We start from the raw sequence: 17,399 nt of genomic DNA, 5'->3' as shown, positions 1-17,399 counted from the left end.
ACATGAAATGTTCGGTGAACGTTCAGTTGGTTTTACAACCCTAAGTGGTGTTGTGCACCAAATTAGATCTAACATAACAAGTTATATATAAGTTGTTAAAGAGACGAACCTGTTTTAAAGACACGAACCCGTTAGGTTAAAATCGAACACAACATGATAACTACCATGTCATTTTTTCCATATATAAACATGACACAATTTTTAACAGGTTACACGATAAAACCCATTAAGAAATTTGTTAATGTATATTTAAATAGGTCAATTTGGGTTTTAACATGTTCCTAACGGGTTAACGGGTTTTAACAGATCAATTTGTGTCGTAACATATTTCATAACGGGTCTTAACATGTGACACGATAAGACATGAATTTTTATAGTGTCAGTTCTTCCAAACACGAAGACTCACGAAAACTGTTAACTTCGATCATGTCATGTCCTGTAAATAGGTTTCGGGTTAAAAATATTATCATCTCTTTAAACACTATGTAACATGTATCTTGCAAGAGAAAAGAAGCTTGAAGACACATTATATCTTGAATCATGACATGTAAATAACCTAGACAACAATTGATCGCGTTGAAGTTGTTATTTTGTGCATTCGGATTAAATATTCAAGGGGATTCCCTTTCAACATATGGTAAAATGACTACAATTACATATACATCCCTGCAATTTGTTGTGGAGAAGAGATATATAAACCTAATTGATATATTTAAATAATAGTTAACTATATCATAATCTTCCCTAATCAGACAACATAATCATGTTACAGAATTAAGATAACATAAATTATTTTTATTAGGTTATAACACTTATTAATTAATTATAGGATAAGAGTTGTGAATCTTGAACAATAATATGGTCAGGCGAATTAATTAGTATTGCATGGGGTTTTTTTCATCTTAAAAAAAGGGTATTATTTCTTCATTGACTTTGATTTGTCGCGTTTTTTAGCTTGAGTTAAATGACAGCTCAAAATGCGTAGGAAGCTCTGTATAATAAAAAGGTTATATCCTTCTGTTAACCGGCCTGTCGCTTAGTTAATGAATTCGTCTATTGTTATTCCATTATTTTGAAAAGCAGAGCAGATAAATTGCTAACACCCTTAATTTTGATGCACCCATGTTGGTTTCGAATCCTGGCGATTTTTTAAAGAGTTTGCTCTTTCATGTATAGATAGGTATAACATTGTTAAGGCTCATCACCATATTTACATGTCGTAGGATTTGAACCCATAACCTCCTGATAAGAAACCACAAAGTGAACAACTTACTAACCATTATTCCATTATTTTGACTAATAAAGGTCAACACGAGTCTTCTCAAATAATAAATTTGGGTTTTATCCAACAAATTGAAGAATAATTTTGATATGCTTAAACTAATATGAAAGCGTGGTTCATGAAGCTAATTATTAATTAGTTTTATCATTGGGTTGATAACATAATGGCACACGAAGCCTTTCAATACGGTTTATTCTTTGGAAGACTCGGGTTCAAGACAGGAGGAGGCCAGAGTTTTACTTCTATTAATTGTCGCCTTTGGGCAGATTTATAGAGAGTTTGTCCTCCTATAAATTATTAGGCATGAGAACTCTCTAGCATGAACCCGGTTAAGATAATATAGTGTAGACCTCTCGTTATGATGTTTGTTTTGAAAATAATTAACATTTAGTTTTGAACATATACGACCTTTAGTTTAATTATTATCACTGGTTATTTTTGTTAAAATTAGCTTGTCGCATGAACTAGTTGTAATTGGAGCTTTTGGTGGTGTATATGTTTAACAAAAGGATTAAGATATCCCAAAGATAATGTTAACTTTTATTAGATTGGATTTTGACCATTATATTAAAATCAAATGTTAAAATTTAAAAATAATTTTTAATCATTTTTTTTAATTTTAATTTAAGAGTCAAAATTCTTTCAACTTTATTAGTAAAAGAGGATTTTCATGTCTACCAAAATACATGGAGCCGCCTTCACTTAACAATATTTCTTCTGCGCCACGACCTCTTATCTCATACACCCACCGGCCACCACCATCGAAACATTCTATTCTTCGCATTTCTTTAGATGCCTCTCCTAAGTCCACGTGACCACATTTGTCTCGATGTTGCAATTGCCTAAAATTTATTAGACATTGTGACGTTTATAAGATGCCTTGAAAAGTAGTAGCAGAGCCAGGATTTCTAGTTTGTGGTCGTCAAATTGTTTTCATGATATATACAAGTATGATATTAAGCTACAAATTTAAATTACATCAGTCTAGGATTGCCAATTACCATTAAACTAAATAAATATATAAAAATAGTACTAAAACTATAGAATTTTATAAACATTATGGGGTTATTATGACCAGCTTTGACCACCACATATAACTCCACTACCCTTGATTATCACATAACTCCATAACTATTGAAAAATGTGATTATGTGACATATCTAACTACCATCATTGTATGTAGGCGTAAGGTACTAGGGTGGGCTAGGTAGAAGTGTTACTCCAATTTATAACGGATGTGACATGATTACGAAATATATGCGATACACACACCCTATCTTAGAGCATTCACAATGAAAATTTTTTCAAAAGCTCTTTATGAAAGATTAATTCATAAAAAACTTTTGGTCTAATGGATCAAGTCTTTAAAAAACTTAAAATCCTTTAAAAAGAAATAAATTAGATAAGAAAGAGAGTGTAATGACTTGAGGAAAAATAAGTCATTGACAAAAAGTTTTTACTTCCAATGAGTAAAAAGCTTTTAATTTGAATCAAATGTTTGATAGAATAGTAAAAAGCTTTTGGAAAAAGCTCACCATTAGAGATGCTCTTACTTGACATTAGGGATGAGCAAAAGATGCGTTGATTTGCGCCCGACCCGTAACCAGCCCGAACCGACCCGCCCGAAGCCCTAACGGGTCGGGTCATGTTTTTAGTGCTTTCGTGGTCACGGGTCGGGTGAAGGCAAAAACCGAAAAATTGTGAAAGAAACCCGTGACCCGTTCGAACCCGACCCGAACCTTCACGGGCCGGGTCACTGGTCACATTTTCATGCTTCGCGGGTCGCGGATCGGGCCGGGTCGGGCCAAGTTTCGACCCGTACACATCCCTACTTGACATATAATATTTACACTATGAAATGCCAACGTCTATATGTTTCTTAACCATCACCACATCCCTCTCACAGTTTCACCTATTAACACCAAACATATAATATTTACACTATGAAATGCCAACGTCTATATGTTTCTTAACCATCACCACATCCCTCTCACAGTTTCACCTATTAACACCAAACATATAATATTTACACTATGAAATGTCAATGTCTAAAAGAAACTTTTATAGCTATCCACATAAGTTTTATGCAAATGTTTTATCCATATGCATGTAACATCTATTCATTGTCTCTTTAAGTTTAACGCTCGAGTTCATATAATTAAGCCGCTAAGTTTAACGAGTTCACATTCAAGATCATTGTTTTTCGATCAAAAAAAAAAGCCATTTAAACGCTGCAATTAATTAACCAGGAAAAGACCAGAAACTGGTTGGAATTAACCTATAAAATAAATCTGTGAAAAATGGATGTGAAATATATATAGATGGAAAAACGCGTAGAAAGAAGCTGTAAATGGTGCAAAAAACAAGTTGTAAGCTAAGCTGTGAAAGAGTGTTGAAATTAAAATACGACTCGGTAATAGCTAGTAGAGTAGTAGTAATGCCCAAAACCGATAGTGTTACCCGTTCAGATAGTGTTACCCATTCGGCCATTCCTAAGTTACATGGCCATTATTTATAATTATAATCATTTATATTATATATATCAATAAACATAATCATCCATTTCATCATTCTTCATCTCTCCCTAACACTATAAAATATTTCACTGTGTATGAAATAATTGTAAGCATAGTATGGAGATGCTATAACTATACAAAGAATTGAACATCTATTATACTATGTTATAATCGAATAAAATCATTTTATTATTTAAAGGGTCATCGTGCAATGGGCGGTGCAAACCCCAAGAGAAGCAGAATATTTTTACAGCCGTACAGATGCTTTTAACCACAAAATGTAAACGCGTAAAGCTATTAAATAAATAACTTTTGAGTTTTGCTAGTATAACAAATTCTGTTAAACAACTGATTAGGAGCTAGACAAAAAATAAAAATAAAAATTAGGAGCTAGATAAAAAATGGCGTAATGGTTTTGAAATTCGTGTGACTTTTAGGTTTGAGGTTCAAATCTCATTTCAGCCAATTTTAAAATATAGGTGTCCCTATATGATGATTTGGCCTAGGTTTTTCTAGTTTCAGGTTTGAGATGTCAGAATTTACCCCTATTAATCGTCGTGCTTTTGGTTGGATTAGTAGGGGGCTTTTCCGTCCAATGGGTATTTGAAATAGATATTTCCGCTTTGAGGGAGCAGTCTAAAACAGATACGGTTAAAATAACGTATGCTAAATCTCTCGCTGTCGAATCGCGACACAAAACTTCAAGCGAAATTCACCTTAAAAAAAAGATAAAACATGATACCATACATTACAAACATACAATAAAAAGATTATTCAGCCCATTAACCAGCTAAACTTAATCATGTATCTATATACACCGAATAAATATGATCGTTGTGTTAACTCGTTACACACAATCGTTTTCATTAGAATACTCATTGAATGCATTGAAAAGTAATACTGTAATTCAATAAAGCCGAATTTAAAGGTTTTAGACTGTCGCATTACACATGTACATTTCCAGTATTATATATGATATATCCTATATTTAACAATTGGGTTGATATATTACACATGTACATTTCCAGTATTATATATGATGTATCCTATATTTAACAATTGGGTTAATATATAGCTCAATGGTAAGGAATTCCCTCCATAATTAAAAGCTTCAATTTGGGGAGATTCAAGTTCAAGTTTTAGAAAGCAAGATATTTTTACAATATGTTGTTGTGCCTTTGGGTAGACTATCAAGGAGTTTTTCCTCCTATTAGATGTTGGGTGAGCAGACTCTCTAGCGTGGACTCTCTGGTTGTGATATTTAATCCGTACCTTTAAAAAAGATATATATATATATATCTATCATAATGTAAATAAATTTAAATATGTAGTGGCTCTTGTAGTCGATTAGTATTAATATTAACTGAAATTTAACAAATTTAATTCATAAATGTATTTCATGACCAAATAACAATGTTCGAAATGCTTTTACATATCATGTTTTGCGTCAGTCTTTATATATACACATGTCTAAAATTTACCTTAACATAAAAAAAGACTTTATAGCATAATTAACTGTGAATGATAAAAACTAAGTATCATTCACTAATTATTACTTATATGTTCAAAAAAAATGATTATTACATATATAATAAATATATATTTTTTAAACTTATATATTTTTGTAACATAGAACACTAATCAGGGTCTATAACCTGATTGGTCTTGTGGGATATTTTCCATGAAAATTAAAAGATCAAATATAAGCTTAATGTTTTTTTTTTAATTAAGAAAAGTTTATGATTATTTTATGAAGATATAAAGTTTGTATATGGGAGACTATAGTTTAATTTTTGTAACATTGTTTAGATTTTAAACAAAAGTAACTCTTTTTTTTTTCAAGGTACGCAAGTTTAACTAGTAAATTTAAAACTGATCCATCGGTTCAATTGATTTCAACAACGAATTGAAAGTAGTTTAATTATCTGTATCTATACTTCTATATCCATATCTATCTATATCTATATTATTATATAAAGCAAACTAGTCCATTCTCTTTAAGTAATTAAGACTTTAAAATGACCATATTATCCCTTTTCTTTATTCACTAATTTAAACATATTCACCTATATACTTATAATACCCTTAATGAAATAACTTACAACATAGATCCTCCAACCCTTAAATAACCATATTAACCTCTCTTAAATCAATTAATTTACATTCACCACCACTGCCACCACCGGCACACCATCGTCGCTACCACAATCACCACTGCATCGTGCGGGCACCTGTCTAATATAAAAGAAACAATCTTATAACATTGGTTATGGGCATGTGAGGAGATCCTCCAACCCTTAAATAACCATATTAACCCTTTTTAAATCAATTAATTTACATTCACTACCACGCCACCACCACTGCCACCGCCGACACACCATCACCATTACCATCACCGACGCAGCATGCGAGCACCCGTCGCTACCACCACTATCTTATGACATTGGTTATGGGCATGTGAGGAGACTTAAACTCACTTCATGGTGACATATGGCGGCTTTCTAACTTTATTAAACAAAATAGAATGTCAAACTTAATCCACGATGAGGCCTCCCATCATTTCCTACCAACCTAAACTAAGATCGCATATTGTCAAGATAGTTGGATTTAAGTAACTAATTTTTAGTTCTGTGTGAGTGAGCTTCAATTCTAATTTACAATCACAACTTATTACTCGTAGTAAATTGGACATGCCCACGAAACTACAATCTCAACCTACATTTCATCAAGCCAATCAGGCATTTTCAAGCTACTCTATCTCAATACTAATCTAAATCGATTTGTATTCCACATAAAAAACAGTGGCGGCTTGAAAGTTCAAATGTCTTTGCCGAGACAGGTAAAAAGAGATGTCCTTAGATCTTAGCGAATTTAAATATATATATATATATAAGCAATTGAGATTTTATAACAATAATAAAATCATTTTATTTAATATATGTTTTGTCAAAAATGTGTCCAGGTTGGAGGTCGGGTTTGCTCCTCTCCTCTCTCCGGGCCTCCCCTGCACTGTTGCACATATGATTCGTCCTACTAATGGGTTGGAATTTGCCTGTATTATAAATATTATTTTATGACTAGCAATTCATTAATTAATAATTAATGAAGTCAATCCTCACTTAACATTCTTCTACCTCATCATCATGGGTATAAATATAGGTTCTATTACTCCTTAAACTCTCAATCATTTCAAAATCTTTTTTCTGATCATCATCTAACCTTCAAGAAAAGAAGATGGAGTCTTTTAGTAACTTTTTTGAGAATGAATGGCACAATTTGAGCAAAATGATCTATGGCGATGAAAATTCGACCGAACAGTTTTACAAACAAGGGCTAATGTCAAGTCCATGTGATATTGGGTTTAACTTCGAAACTCCTAACACTTTCATGTGTGCTAGTGATGATTCGAGCAATGCTGACTCATTCGTTGATCGTGAACCTTTTGTCGGTGTCTCTGGGCATTGTAATCCTAATTTTTACCATTTTTTCTCCCAAGAAAATAGTATTTGTAGCAGCGAAGTTGCTCAAATAACAACAATACCCAATCTCGTCAATAGTGATGCTACTGACGATACTAGTTCACTTTCGTACCCATATCATGAGAATTTGTCTTTTTTTCTTTCTAATAATGATGTTACTTCATCATCAAATGATGTGTGTGATATGTCCATCCAATATTGTATGATGGATGAGATAAACAACTCATCGCTACCAAAAACTCATGTTTTTTCTCAAGGAAGTCTCTATGTAACACACGATGTGACGGAGAAGGATATAACAACGAAGAATTCACCTGTTTCGAGCAAGGAATCACCTCTCGAGAGGAAGCTTGAAATGCACGATGCAACGGATGTTGAAGCCAACATTGGGAAAACTGATAAGAACCTCAAGAAAAGAATTCGAACCGTAAGTGTATTATTTTATGTGCAATCGTGAGAACATGAAATTTAATTGTTTATGGTCAAGAACATGTTACAACATATAAAATATTATCTCCATTGAACAAAATCTTCATGTATTTAGTATATTATATATATAGAAAAACAAGAAGAATGTGCAACCAAAGAAGAAGCAAAAGATGATCGACACAGAAGCTAAAAACGACGACAACAATGTGGAACGAAATGGGCAAAGTTCAAGTTATTGGAGCTCCAATGATGATTTAAATGAATCCCAAGAAGTGGATGTCACACTTAACCCGAATGGGAAAACAAGGGCTGGTCGAGGAGCCGCGACTGATCCTCAAAGTCTCTATGCAAGAGTAAGTACTATTGATCTCACAAATAACAAAAAGAGACAAAAAAAAAAAAAACAACCACATTGCAAGAACAAAAAATAAAATAAAATTTGAACAAATGTCAAACACATTGATGTAACGTTAATTAGTAGTTACTTTTCCTCAATTTAGCAATTAAACGTCAATGAAATTTGATGATTTTGTAGAAAAGAAGAGAAAGGATTAATGAGAGACTAAGGATCCTTCAAAACCTTGTACCAAATGGTACAAAGGTTGACATTAGCACAATGCTTGAGGAAGCAGTTGAATATGTGAAGTTCTTAAAGCTTCAAATTCAGGTACATAATTAAGATCCATTATTTTTGAAATAACTATATATATTACTCCATTGATAAATGATACTCTAGCTAACAACAAAAAATTCTTATGTTTTTCTTGCTTAGTATCTACCATCAACTAATAACTTTTTTTAATATTGTATTGATTGCAGTTGTTGAGCTCTGATGATAAATGGATGTATGCTCCCATTGCTTACAATGGAATGGACATGGGTCTTTACCAAAATATTGCCCAGACTCTATAAATCTGATCAGTATTTTTGAACTTTAGTTTATTAAGAATTTTATAACCATAGCATAGACTAAAGCGAGAAATATGAAAAATCTATAATTATGTCCATGGAATTAATTCTTTATGTACCTAGAAGATGAATGTCTCAGGATCATCACAAGATTAGTTTATAACTTAAAATGGAATTCTGATATATATCCAAAATGATACTCGTAATAATTGTCAGATGCGCGCGGGTGTACAATTTTCGATATATATATATAATGGTTGTAAATATAGATGTTAATCTTTTTGGGAACTTTAAACTCATCTCTCAGCAGACTTGTTAACAACGTCTCTAGCTAATCTCTACATCAAGTGACTAGCTAAGTTATATATGTTGTGACAAACTCTATAAAAATCACCCCATTCATAATAAGTTCATGAATTATAAGCCTTTAATTGTGATTGTAACAACACTATCGCAATGAATTATAATGGATTACGTCTTGTATATGGACATATGGTACATGAAGCTCTACATTTATCCCAATTGATATATAATAGTCGTTTGATGGTTGGGATGTAGATCGAGTCGATCTCATGCATTATCCGTACACACGTTTTTAATTTGTTTATCTAGGAAATTAGGAAAAATTTCTTGAAATGGACATTTGAGGAGGTCACTTTGCCAAATAAGTTTTTGTTCCAAAAAATTTGAAATACAAGGTAATCCGGTGGTGGTACTACCGGACTTGTTAATCCACTTCGAATCTGGTAGTGGCACAACCGGTGTCAAAATCAAATATCGAGACCGGTAGTGGGAATACCGGTCTCGTGTGCATCCGACAAAGTGTGACAGACGAGTGGTAGGAAGACAAAGGCAAGAGTCCGAGACCGGTATTCCCACTACAGGTCTCGAAGTGTATATATATTTCACGCAAACTTAAACTGAAATTTATGAACAATATTTCTACATAAACTTCAAACGAGAGCTATAGTTAACGAAACAACTTGTTGTAACTTGCAATATACTACAAATGAAGTAATTAAGTGATACAAAGTGATTTGAGGTGTTGGTGATCGGAAATATGAACGGAAAATGAAACGAGAGCTTCGTAGACGTTAATGGTAACTTGAAAACTACTTCACGAAAGCTTCTGTAACTTTAGGGAATGAGTTTGACACTGATTTGGAACTGGTTTGTGATCTTAAAATGAGAGAAAACAATGAGAATATCATGGTGAATGATGATGATGTATGTATATACATATATAATATATATATATATACACTTCGTTTAGAAGGTTGCATGTGTCTTTTGTCGTGACCTAGCCTTCGAGACCGGTAGTGGGATACCCGGTTTCGAAGTGAATTGTCAAATCACCCTACTGCTCCTGCTGCTCTTACTGTGCTCTGTGTACAACCCGCGAGACCAGTTGTGCCACTACCGGATTCGAAGTGGATTAGCGAGTCCGGTAGTGGCACTACCGGATTACCTTGTTTTACAAATTTTGTGGAACAAAAACTTATTTGACAAAGTGACCTCCTCAAATGCTCATTTCAAGAAATTTTTCAGGAAATTCGTTCTCAATTGTATGATTTGCGCCATAAGTACGTCAAATGTAACATTTGTGTAGTCAACAGGCTCACATGACCATTCTTAAAGACTAAGTGAAAAGAGAATAGGTGATCACCAATATAGATAGGTGAAATTGTTAAAGATGACATGGTGAAAAGGTGGGCGATGCTTAGATAGGTGAAAGCTTTCACTTACTTCACATTCTATTTTTTTTAAAGGTTTTTATTGTTGTTTTATTTTGATTGGCTATTTGTTTTATCAAATTTGAATAATGCGTCGTACACATGATAAGTGAATGGTTAAAGAGAAAACAAAAGGTGAAAGAAATGAGAAGGTGGACTTGACATGGCAAGCAAAAGTGTAGGGGAAATAGGTGAATGGTTACGAAATACCATATATATCATGTTAAATTGTTTTTCTAAAAATGATGGATTTTTTTGTATGAGTTTAGTTTGTGAAGGTCCGACAATGAATTTCTCTAGAGAGCATGTTGCACATGATAAATCTTTTGGTAGCAAAACTTTATTTGTCTCGCACCATTTTGCTATGAGGATTACCTAAAACCGTCATGTAATATGTAGAATGTATCTTTATCTTTTAACTAAACTTTTTTTTTTTGGTTATGCGCCATATATGATTCATAGGATTGATTTTAGCGCAAGATAACCCATTTCTTCACCATTTTTGTGTGCAATAATTTGAAGACATACAATATATTCATCGATATCTTCTTTAATTGAAAATCATTTTTTAAAATATCTTTGAGATTTGTAATTTTTTTTGCTTTTACTAAAATATAATGCAAAATTGATTATTAGTTAAGTACTCGAAGTTAGGTTTATATAGGCTCATTCGGGGCCTTTGATAAGATTACTAATATCAAATATGGTGTTAACAAGTCATTCTGTTGAAGAGAACTTGAAGAAAAATTTGAGAGCTCGAAGTTAGGTTTATATAGGCTCATCCAGAGCCTTTGATAAGATTACTAATATCAAATATGATGTCAACGAGTCATTCTGCTAATTATAATTTGGAGAAAAATTTCATACCTTCAAAAATAGTGTGTTTCTTATCACTATCAATCAAACAATTATTGTCAAAAGTGACTTTGTTAGAGCTAATTGACATGTTTCTCAAGAAAATGATAATTAAAATGCAATGAAACTAATATAAATTGAAGTAGTTAAACTAAATATCAACATGCCAAACACGTCATTTAGCTTTTACGTATGTTGATTTCTAATTGATGCTAAAGTATATTAGAATTATCTCTTCGTGATTTCATAATTATTGTTTTTTGATTTTCAAAATGAGTAATAGATCATATCGTACCTTGCATTAAGCATCAATTATCTCATGTATACTTCAAAATCTTTTTTTTTTTTAACAATTAGCCGGTATTCAATATCATAAGGCACCTTATAATATACAAGTAATAGTTAATCCCTGCAGTACTTTAAACTACGAAATGTAGACCATGAACCATTACAGTTAAGGAGAAAATCCTATAAATTTGTCACTTCAAATAGTAGAAGACCTATAAGAAAAAATTAAGATACATTTACCCGTTAACGTCATTTGCCTAATATCATTTAAATGATGAAATTGTTAAGTTAACTTGTATGGTGTATTGGTGTACCAAATGCAAAGCTTAGTTCGGGCTTGAGGATCACAAGTAGTTCACAACTTTCATGTTTTTTTTCAATGATGTAGATTTATGTAGTTTGGAAATATTAAATTTATTTTATATCTGACAACATAATTACTATTGCCTGTCTAATTATTTTTTAAACTCCACCACTAAAAGCATCTCCAATAGTGTGTATGTAAAAGTTTTTTTTTTTTTCTTTTAAAGATTTTTGAGGTTTTCATTCAAAAAAAAAAAAAGACAAAAAGCTTTTTAAAGCTCCAAGTCGAATATAATACATTAAATTAGTATAAAAATAAGTTTAATACATAAGTTATAGATTGATAAAAATTGAGCTTTTCATTAACTCTTTCATTTAAAGTATTTTATTTTAATTAAATTTAAGCTTTCAAATTTCTTTCAAAATTTTATTGGAGAATAGTTTTTTTTTATAAAGCCTCTTACACACTCTTATATCATTAAAAAGAAGTTTGGGCTTTAACTTGGAAAATGTCTCTGCTTGTCACTTTTTACTTTATCGAGGATCGAACAAAAAAAAGTCCTATTTTGGGATAAAAAAAAACCCCAGCTAAACCAACTATGTTGGGTCTACCATCAAGTTGCCAGTCATTTTTTCTTTTTAATTTCATTTCGAGTTTTTATATTTAGTCATATTAATTATATGGATTTTCCAACTTATTTTTAATTTTCTATATATACTAAAAAAAAAACTTCTCTCCTGTATACCTAAATCTATTTTATATAGTTTTGTTTAGGGATGAGCATTTGGACCAAAACCCGTGACCTGACCCGGAACCGGCCCTAACCGGCCCGCTTGAAACACTAACTTACCGGGTTGCGGGTCACGTTTTTAGTACATTCGCAGGTCACGGGTTGGACAGTTTGGGCCGGGCGAGGTCGGGTGAAGCCAAAAAACCAAAAAATTGTTAAGGAAACCCGTAACCCGCCCGTGACCCGTCCGAACCCGACCCAACCCGAACCTTCACGGACTGGGTCACGGTTCCATTTTTCATGCTTTCGCGGGTCGTGGATCGGGCCGGGTTTCGACCCGTGCACATCCCTAGTTTTGTCTATATATTTAACATCTGGATTCTCTTTTCCTTTTTATACTTTTTTCTCACTAAGCAGCATAATCATCACCATATCTATAATTTTTTCGTTTATCAAGAAAAAGAACATGGGATCAAGAAAGAAAGTGATGATGGTAGCGGATATGGAAGAGGTGATGGTAGTGATGGTGATGTAGGTGGCTTGCTACACCGCGGATAATCTCGACACAACCAAAGTGTACAAGATCGTACTCTGTTAACCAAAGGAAAAAGAAAAAAAATCAACAAAAATCTTCCATAACTTCTCTCTTCGGTATCTTCTTCGTTGTTCATCAAATTGATCTGAAAATTGTCAGGTTGTACTCACGATCGTACTCTGAAGAAAATCATGTTTTCAATTTTCTGATAGGACAAGTTTTAGTGACGGTTAACTTTTCCAGTGAGCTGTTGAGTTTTCCGGCCAATGTCATAATCGATTTTTGTTAGCTAAGGGTTGTGCAGATTGAGAAACTGAGAACTTTGATCCAAATTTTAAGTCATAACTCGAAGAAACAACAAAGCTATCGTAAGTTTAATTTTTCCAGCGAGATTCAAAATTTTTCGACGAGTTTCAATTGGATTAATTTATGGTCAGGGTTTGTTTGCAGTTTGATTCTGAGCGTTTTGGTGTTAATCTCGTTTTTTATTTTGATATAAAGAAGAAATAATCTGGATTATAAGTTTTCCTGCAAGGTGGTTACATTTCCGGCCGCCGAGTTGTTCTTCATCTTTTTTGCAAATCAAAGATTCTTGCCCAAAAATTATAATCACAATTGAAGATTTGTATCATAAAGTTGAATGCTTTGGACTGCGAGTTGTGTTTTTTGGATCTGGGTGTTCAAGAAAAGGATGTTATTCATATAAAGATTTGATTTTGAAATCTGGGTTTGTGGTTTTTATTGGCTTTGATTTATATATATGTATATCTATATCTATAATTAAAAAGATAGGGTTAGGTGGAGTGCTAATGTACACATGACTGCCAAGTAAGTGTTTTACCTGCTACATGTCATGTCTCGGCCGGTAAAATCCCAACATAGTTAGTTTAGCCGGTTTTTACTCCAAAATATGACACTTTTTTGTTGAGACCCCAATAAAGTAAAAAGTGACAAGTTGAAATACTTTCCAAGCTAAAAGGCCAAGAAGTTTTTACACACCATTTAAATGCATCCCTTAAGTTGTTTTTAACTTGAGGAGTCAAGTTGAAAACACCTTAACTATTAGATTTTATTAAACAATAATATTAAAAGATCATTTTTATATCTTGATCTTAATTTTAATCCAATAGTCAAAACTTAAGAGTTTTAAGAAGGGAAATGATATTCATACAATTTATTTTAATATATGTACCACAATTGTGTATTATTGACTTACTAGCTAATTAAACTCGGGTTTAACCCGAGTCATCTAATTGAAAACTTTACAAATAGAAATACATAATTATCTATATTATTTGTTCATACACCCTTTGTTTAAAAAACTCCAATGATAACACTTTGTTTAGATATTGAAAATATAGGGTTAAAAGAGTAACATATAAAAACATGAATTTAGTTAAACCTTATTAATAGAGAGATGACATCACATTAACAAAATTAGTATATATCAAGGATTCATGTAATAAAATATTAAGAAGCCATGTAAGCAAAAGATGATGTTATAACAATTAATAAGAGATATGATAAGTTATATAGTTTGTACGTAGTGATATATTTATCAAAAATGATGTACAAATATCCGTTCCTTTTAAGAACGAAGCGCGTAACAAAAGTAGTTACCCGACCACCCACTATTAGCGGCGACGTCGCCGCAAATAGTGGGCCCCCTCTGTCAGTCAACGTCTGTAAGTAGACCGAATCACGTGGGTGTGGACCCCACTATTAGCGGCGACGTCGCCGCAAATAGTGGGTCCCCCACTACCGATTGTCGATATAAACAAGGCAGCTTTCTCTTCTTTCGTTCCATTCGTCTTCTCCGTTTTACTTCTCCTCCGTAAAAACTTTTAATTTATCCAGAAAATCATTTCTTCTCCATTAGTATAACTCACAAATCCGGCCATCTATCCCCTCATCATCGTTATCAACGTTCTTTTTTACACGACCTACCTTTTCCGGCCTCCCGGAGTCCATTTTCAGGCGTTTTTTTAGCGGCGACATTTTTCCGGCGATTATATTTTCCGGCGTACCAGTTTTGTAGGAAACCTATTTTCCACCACTGATATACGGGAAAACAGATTTGAAAGTTTTCCGGTTTACTCCGGCGATATCGTTTTCCGGCGACTAATTTTTTTTCCGGCCAGCCATCCGTTATTTGTTCTACTCTTTTTTCCAGTAAACCATTTTTCAGACGAGCTAACACTCATTTACCTTTTAAATACTTGTTTCTATTTTAATATATAATAATGTTATCAAATATTTATTTCTTATAGAAATTATTAGTTATAGAATTGTTATATATTTTTGTTATAAAATATATGTTGAAAAAAAAAGTTAGAAAAAATATGTGTTAGAAAATACATGTTAGAAACTATTAGTTATATAAATGTTATAGTTTAATGTTATATAAAATATATGTTAGGAACAAGTGTTAGTAAATATATGTTAGAAAGTATTAGTTATAGAAATGTTATAGTATTATAGTTAGGAAATATTACTTATGTTATTATAGTTAGGAATAATATGATTTTTAGAAATTCATAAATTTTTAAGAAAACATTTGTAGTTATAATTATTGTTTATTATAGTTCAAAATATGATTCTTAGAAAACACTTTTTAGTATGATTGTAATTGTTAATATAGTTGTTATTAGGTTAGTATTAATGTTATAAACGAAGGTTTTAAAAAAAGTTGCAAAAAAGTGGTCATTTTAGGTATAATAATTTTGGAAAACAATTTTGTATTTAATATATGTTAATTTAGGTCGCACCTTTTTTATGACTTTTATGTTTGTTTATGTTATTTTATAAATTGGGACGGCTGATGTAGGTTACAATGGCTGCACTTCACGGCGGAGATGGTGGCAACGACCCTCCAAATTGGGGGTGGAATCCCGAATGGGGTTGTAGGCGTACGGGTGGTAAGTATATATTAATGTACGTTGCATATAAATATATGTTACATATGTATATATATATATATTTGTTATTTTATTTTGTTTTGCAGGTATTAGCACAGGGAGAGCTGTTGCCGCTAACAACGATCTGGAGCGCGAGTTTCAGAATTCGGGACGCCGAATCTCGCTTATGTTAAATAACGATCTTAGTAGGTGGCAGGCAATCGGGGACCACGCCAAGTGGTACAAGAGCTATTTGGAGACCTATGTCGCTACCGTCCCACATAATTACGAGTCGTGGGATCAGGTGCCGCAGCCCATCAAGGATGGACTTACTGACTGGCTTATGGTATAAAACTATCTTTTTTTACTATTTAAATACGTCATTTAAAAAATATGGTAGATGCTAACTATTACTTGGTACTATTGCAGAGACGGTTCTACTTAGAACAATATCTAGGTCACCCAGAAAATCACCCGTTACGAGAGGCCGTGACCAGGATGATTCGTCAGGATGCCCTGAAGATCTACAGGGATAAAAAAGCAAAATTCAAGAAGACTTGGTTCACTGACAAGGGTGGGTCCCAAAGGCTGGCAGAACTGGAGGGTCAACCTCCATACGGGATGCCTCCACAGGTGTGGAGTTATCTACTGGGTTACTGGACCAGCGAGCCCCGGATGATTGCTGCTCAAAGAAACACGACAAACAGGCAGCAACAAAATAATTTTGTCAGTACTCACGGTCGGCAGTCTTACGCTCAGCGTGAATGGCGTTACGCTGTAAGTTATACGTAATTATTTATATCCACGTATGTAAACATATATCTATACAGAGATACACATACAAATATATATAACTTTGATTAATGTATATACAGGAAGATAATGATGGGCGACGTGAGGAGCCGCCTGAGTTTTATTTGCGGGCCCACACGAGACGAGATGGGATGGTGCAGGACGCAGTTAGGCCCATTTATGTAAAATCTTGCACAAATCCGGAAAAAAGATATTTTATTGGTATATTTATATTAAGTATAACTAATTTTTAGTTATTATTAACTTAATTTTCATGTGCTACAGGAGCGGTTTCTTGATACCCACCAAAGACTTTCCCAAGTGCCCAATACCCCGCCTACGCAGACATATGTGGACGCTTTAAGGACCCGATCGGGACATACTCGTGTGGTTGGGCGTGTGGTTAGGGGAACACGTGGACTGAATGTTCCCCTCCCCGAGGATATAGAGCAACCCTTGCCAGCCCAGCAGTCACCGTCCTTTAACGTCAATGATATGTTCGCGCAGGGTAGCCCTTGGAGCCAGTCATCATTCGAGGCCGGACCTAGCACGTCATCATCCCATGCTGGGCCTAGCACGTCACGGGCCCCCACACAGCGGTTGGGTAGTGATAGTGATAGTGATGATGAAAGTGATTAGTTTTCCCTTTT

General features: G+C 33.5%; 2 protein-coding genes across 2 annotated transcripts; both read left to right on the top strand.

Annotated features, from left to right (window-relative positions):
• The first annotated feature begins 7,032 nt into the window (after positions 1 to 7,032).
• LOC122608876 (transcription factor bHLH84-like) lies at positions 7,033 to 8,618 on the top strand. The gene is made up of 4 exons (XM_043781950.1): positions 7,033 to 7,722; positions 7,838 to 8,059; positions 8,242 to 8,373; positions 8,526 to 8,618. The coding sequence occupies exons 1-4, from the start codon at positions 7,033 to 7,035 to the stop codon at positions 8,616 to 8,618; spliced, it is 1,137 nt and encodes a 378-aa protein (XP_043637885.1).
• A 7,262-nt stretch (positions 8,619 to 15,880) lies between these two features.
• LOC122608875 lies at positions 15,881 to 17,048 on the top strand. Its single transcript, XM_043781949.1, has 5 exons — positions 15,881 to 15,978; positions 16,065 to 16,303; positions 16,387 to 16,734; positions 16,833 to 16,971; positions 17,035 to 17,048. The coding sequence occupies exons 1-5, from the start codon at positions 15,894 to 15,896 to the stop codon at positions 17,046 to 17,048; spliced, it is 825 nt and encodes a 274-aa protein (XP_043637884.1). The 5' UTR covers positions 15,881 to 15,893.
• The last annotated feature ends 351 nt before the right edge of the window (positions 17,049 to 17,399 follow it).

Source organism: Erigeron canadensis, chromosome 7 (assembly GCF_010389155.1).
Source record: "Erigeron canadensis isolate Cc75 chromosome 7, C_canadensis_v1, whole genome shotgun sequence".
In the NCBI taxonomy this organism is placed as follows: domain Eukaryota; kingdom Viridiplantae; phylum Streptophyta; class Magnoliopsida; order Asterales; family Asteraceae; genus Erigeron; species Erigeron canadensis.
The sequence above is the reverse complement of the archived record's forward strand: the minus strand, read 5'-3'. Positions and strand labels throughout refer to the sequence as shown.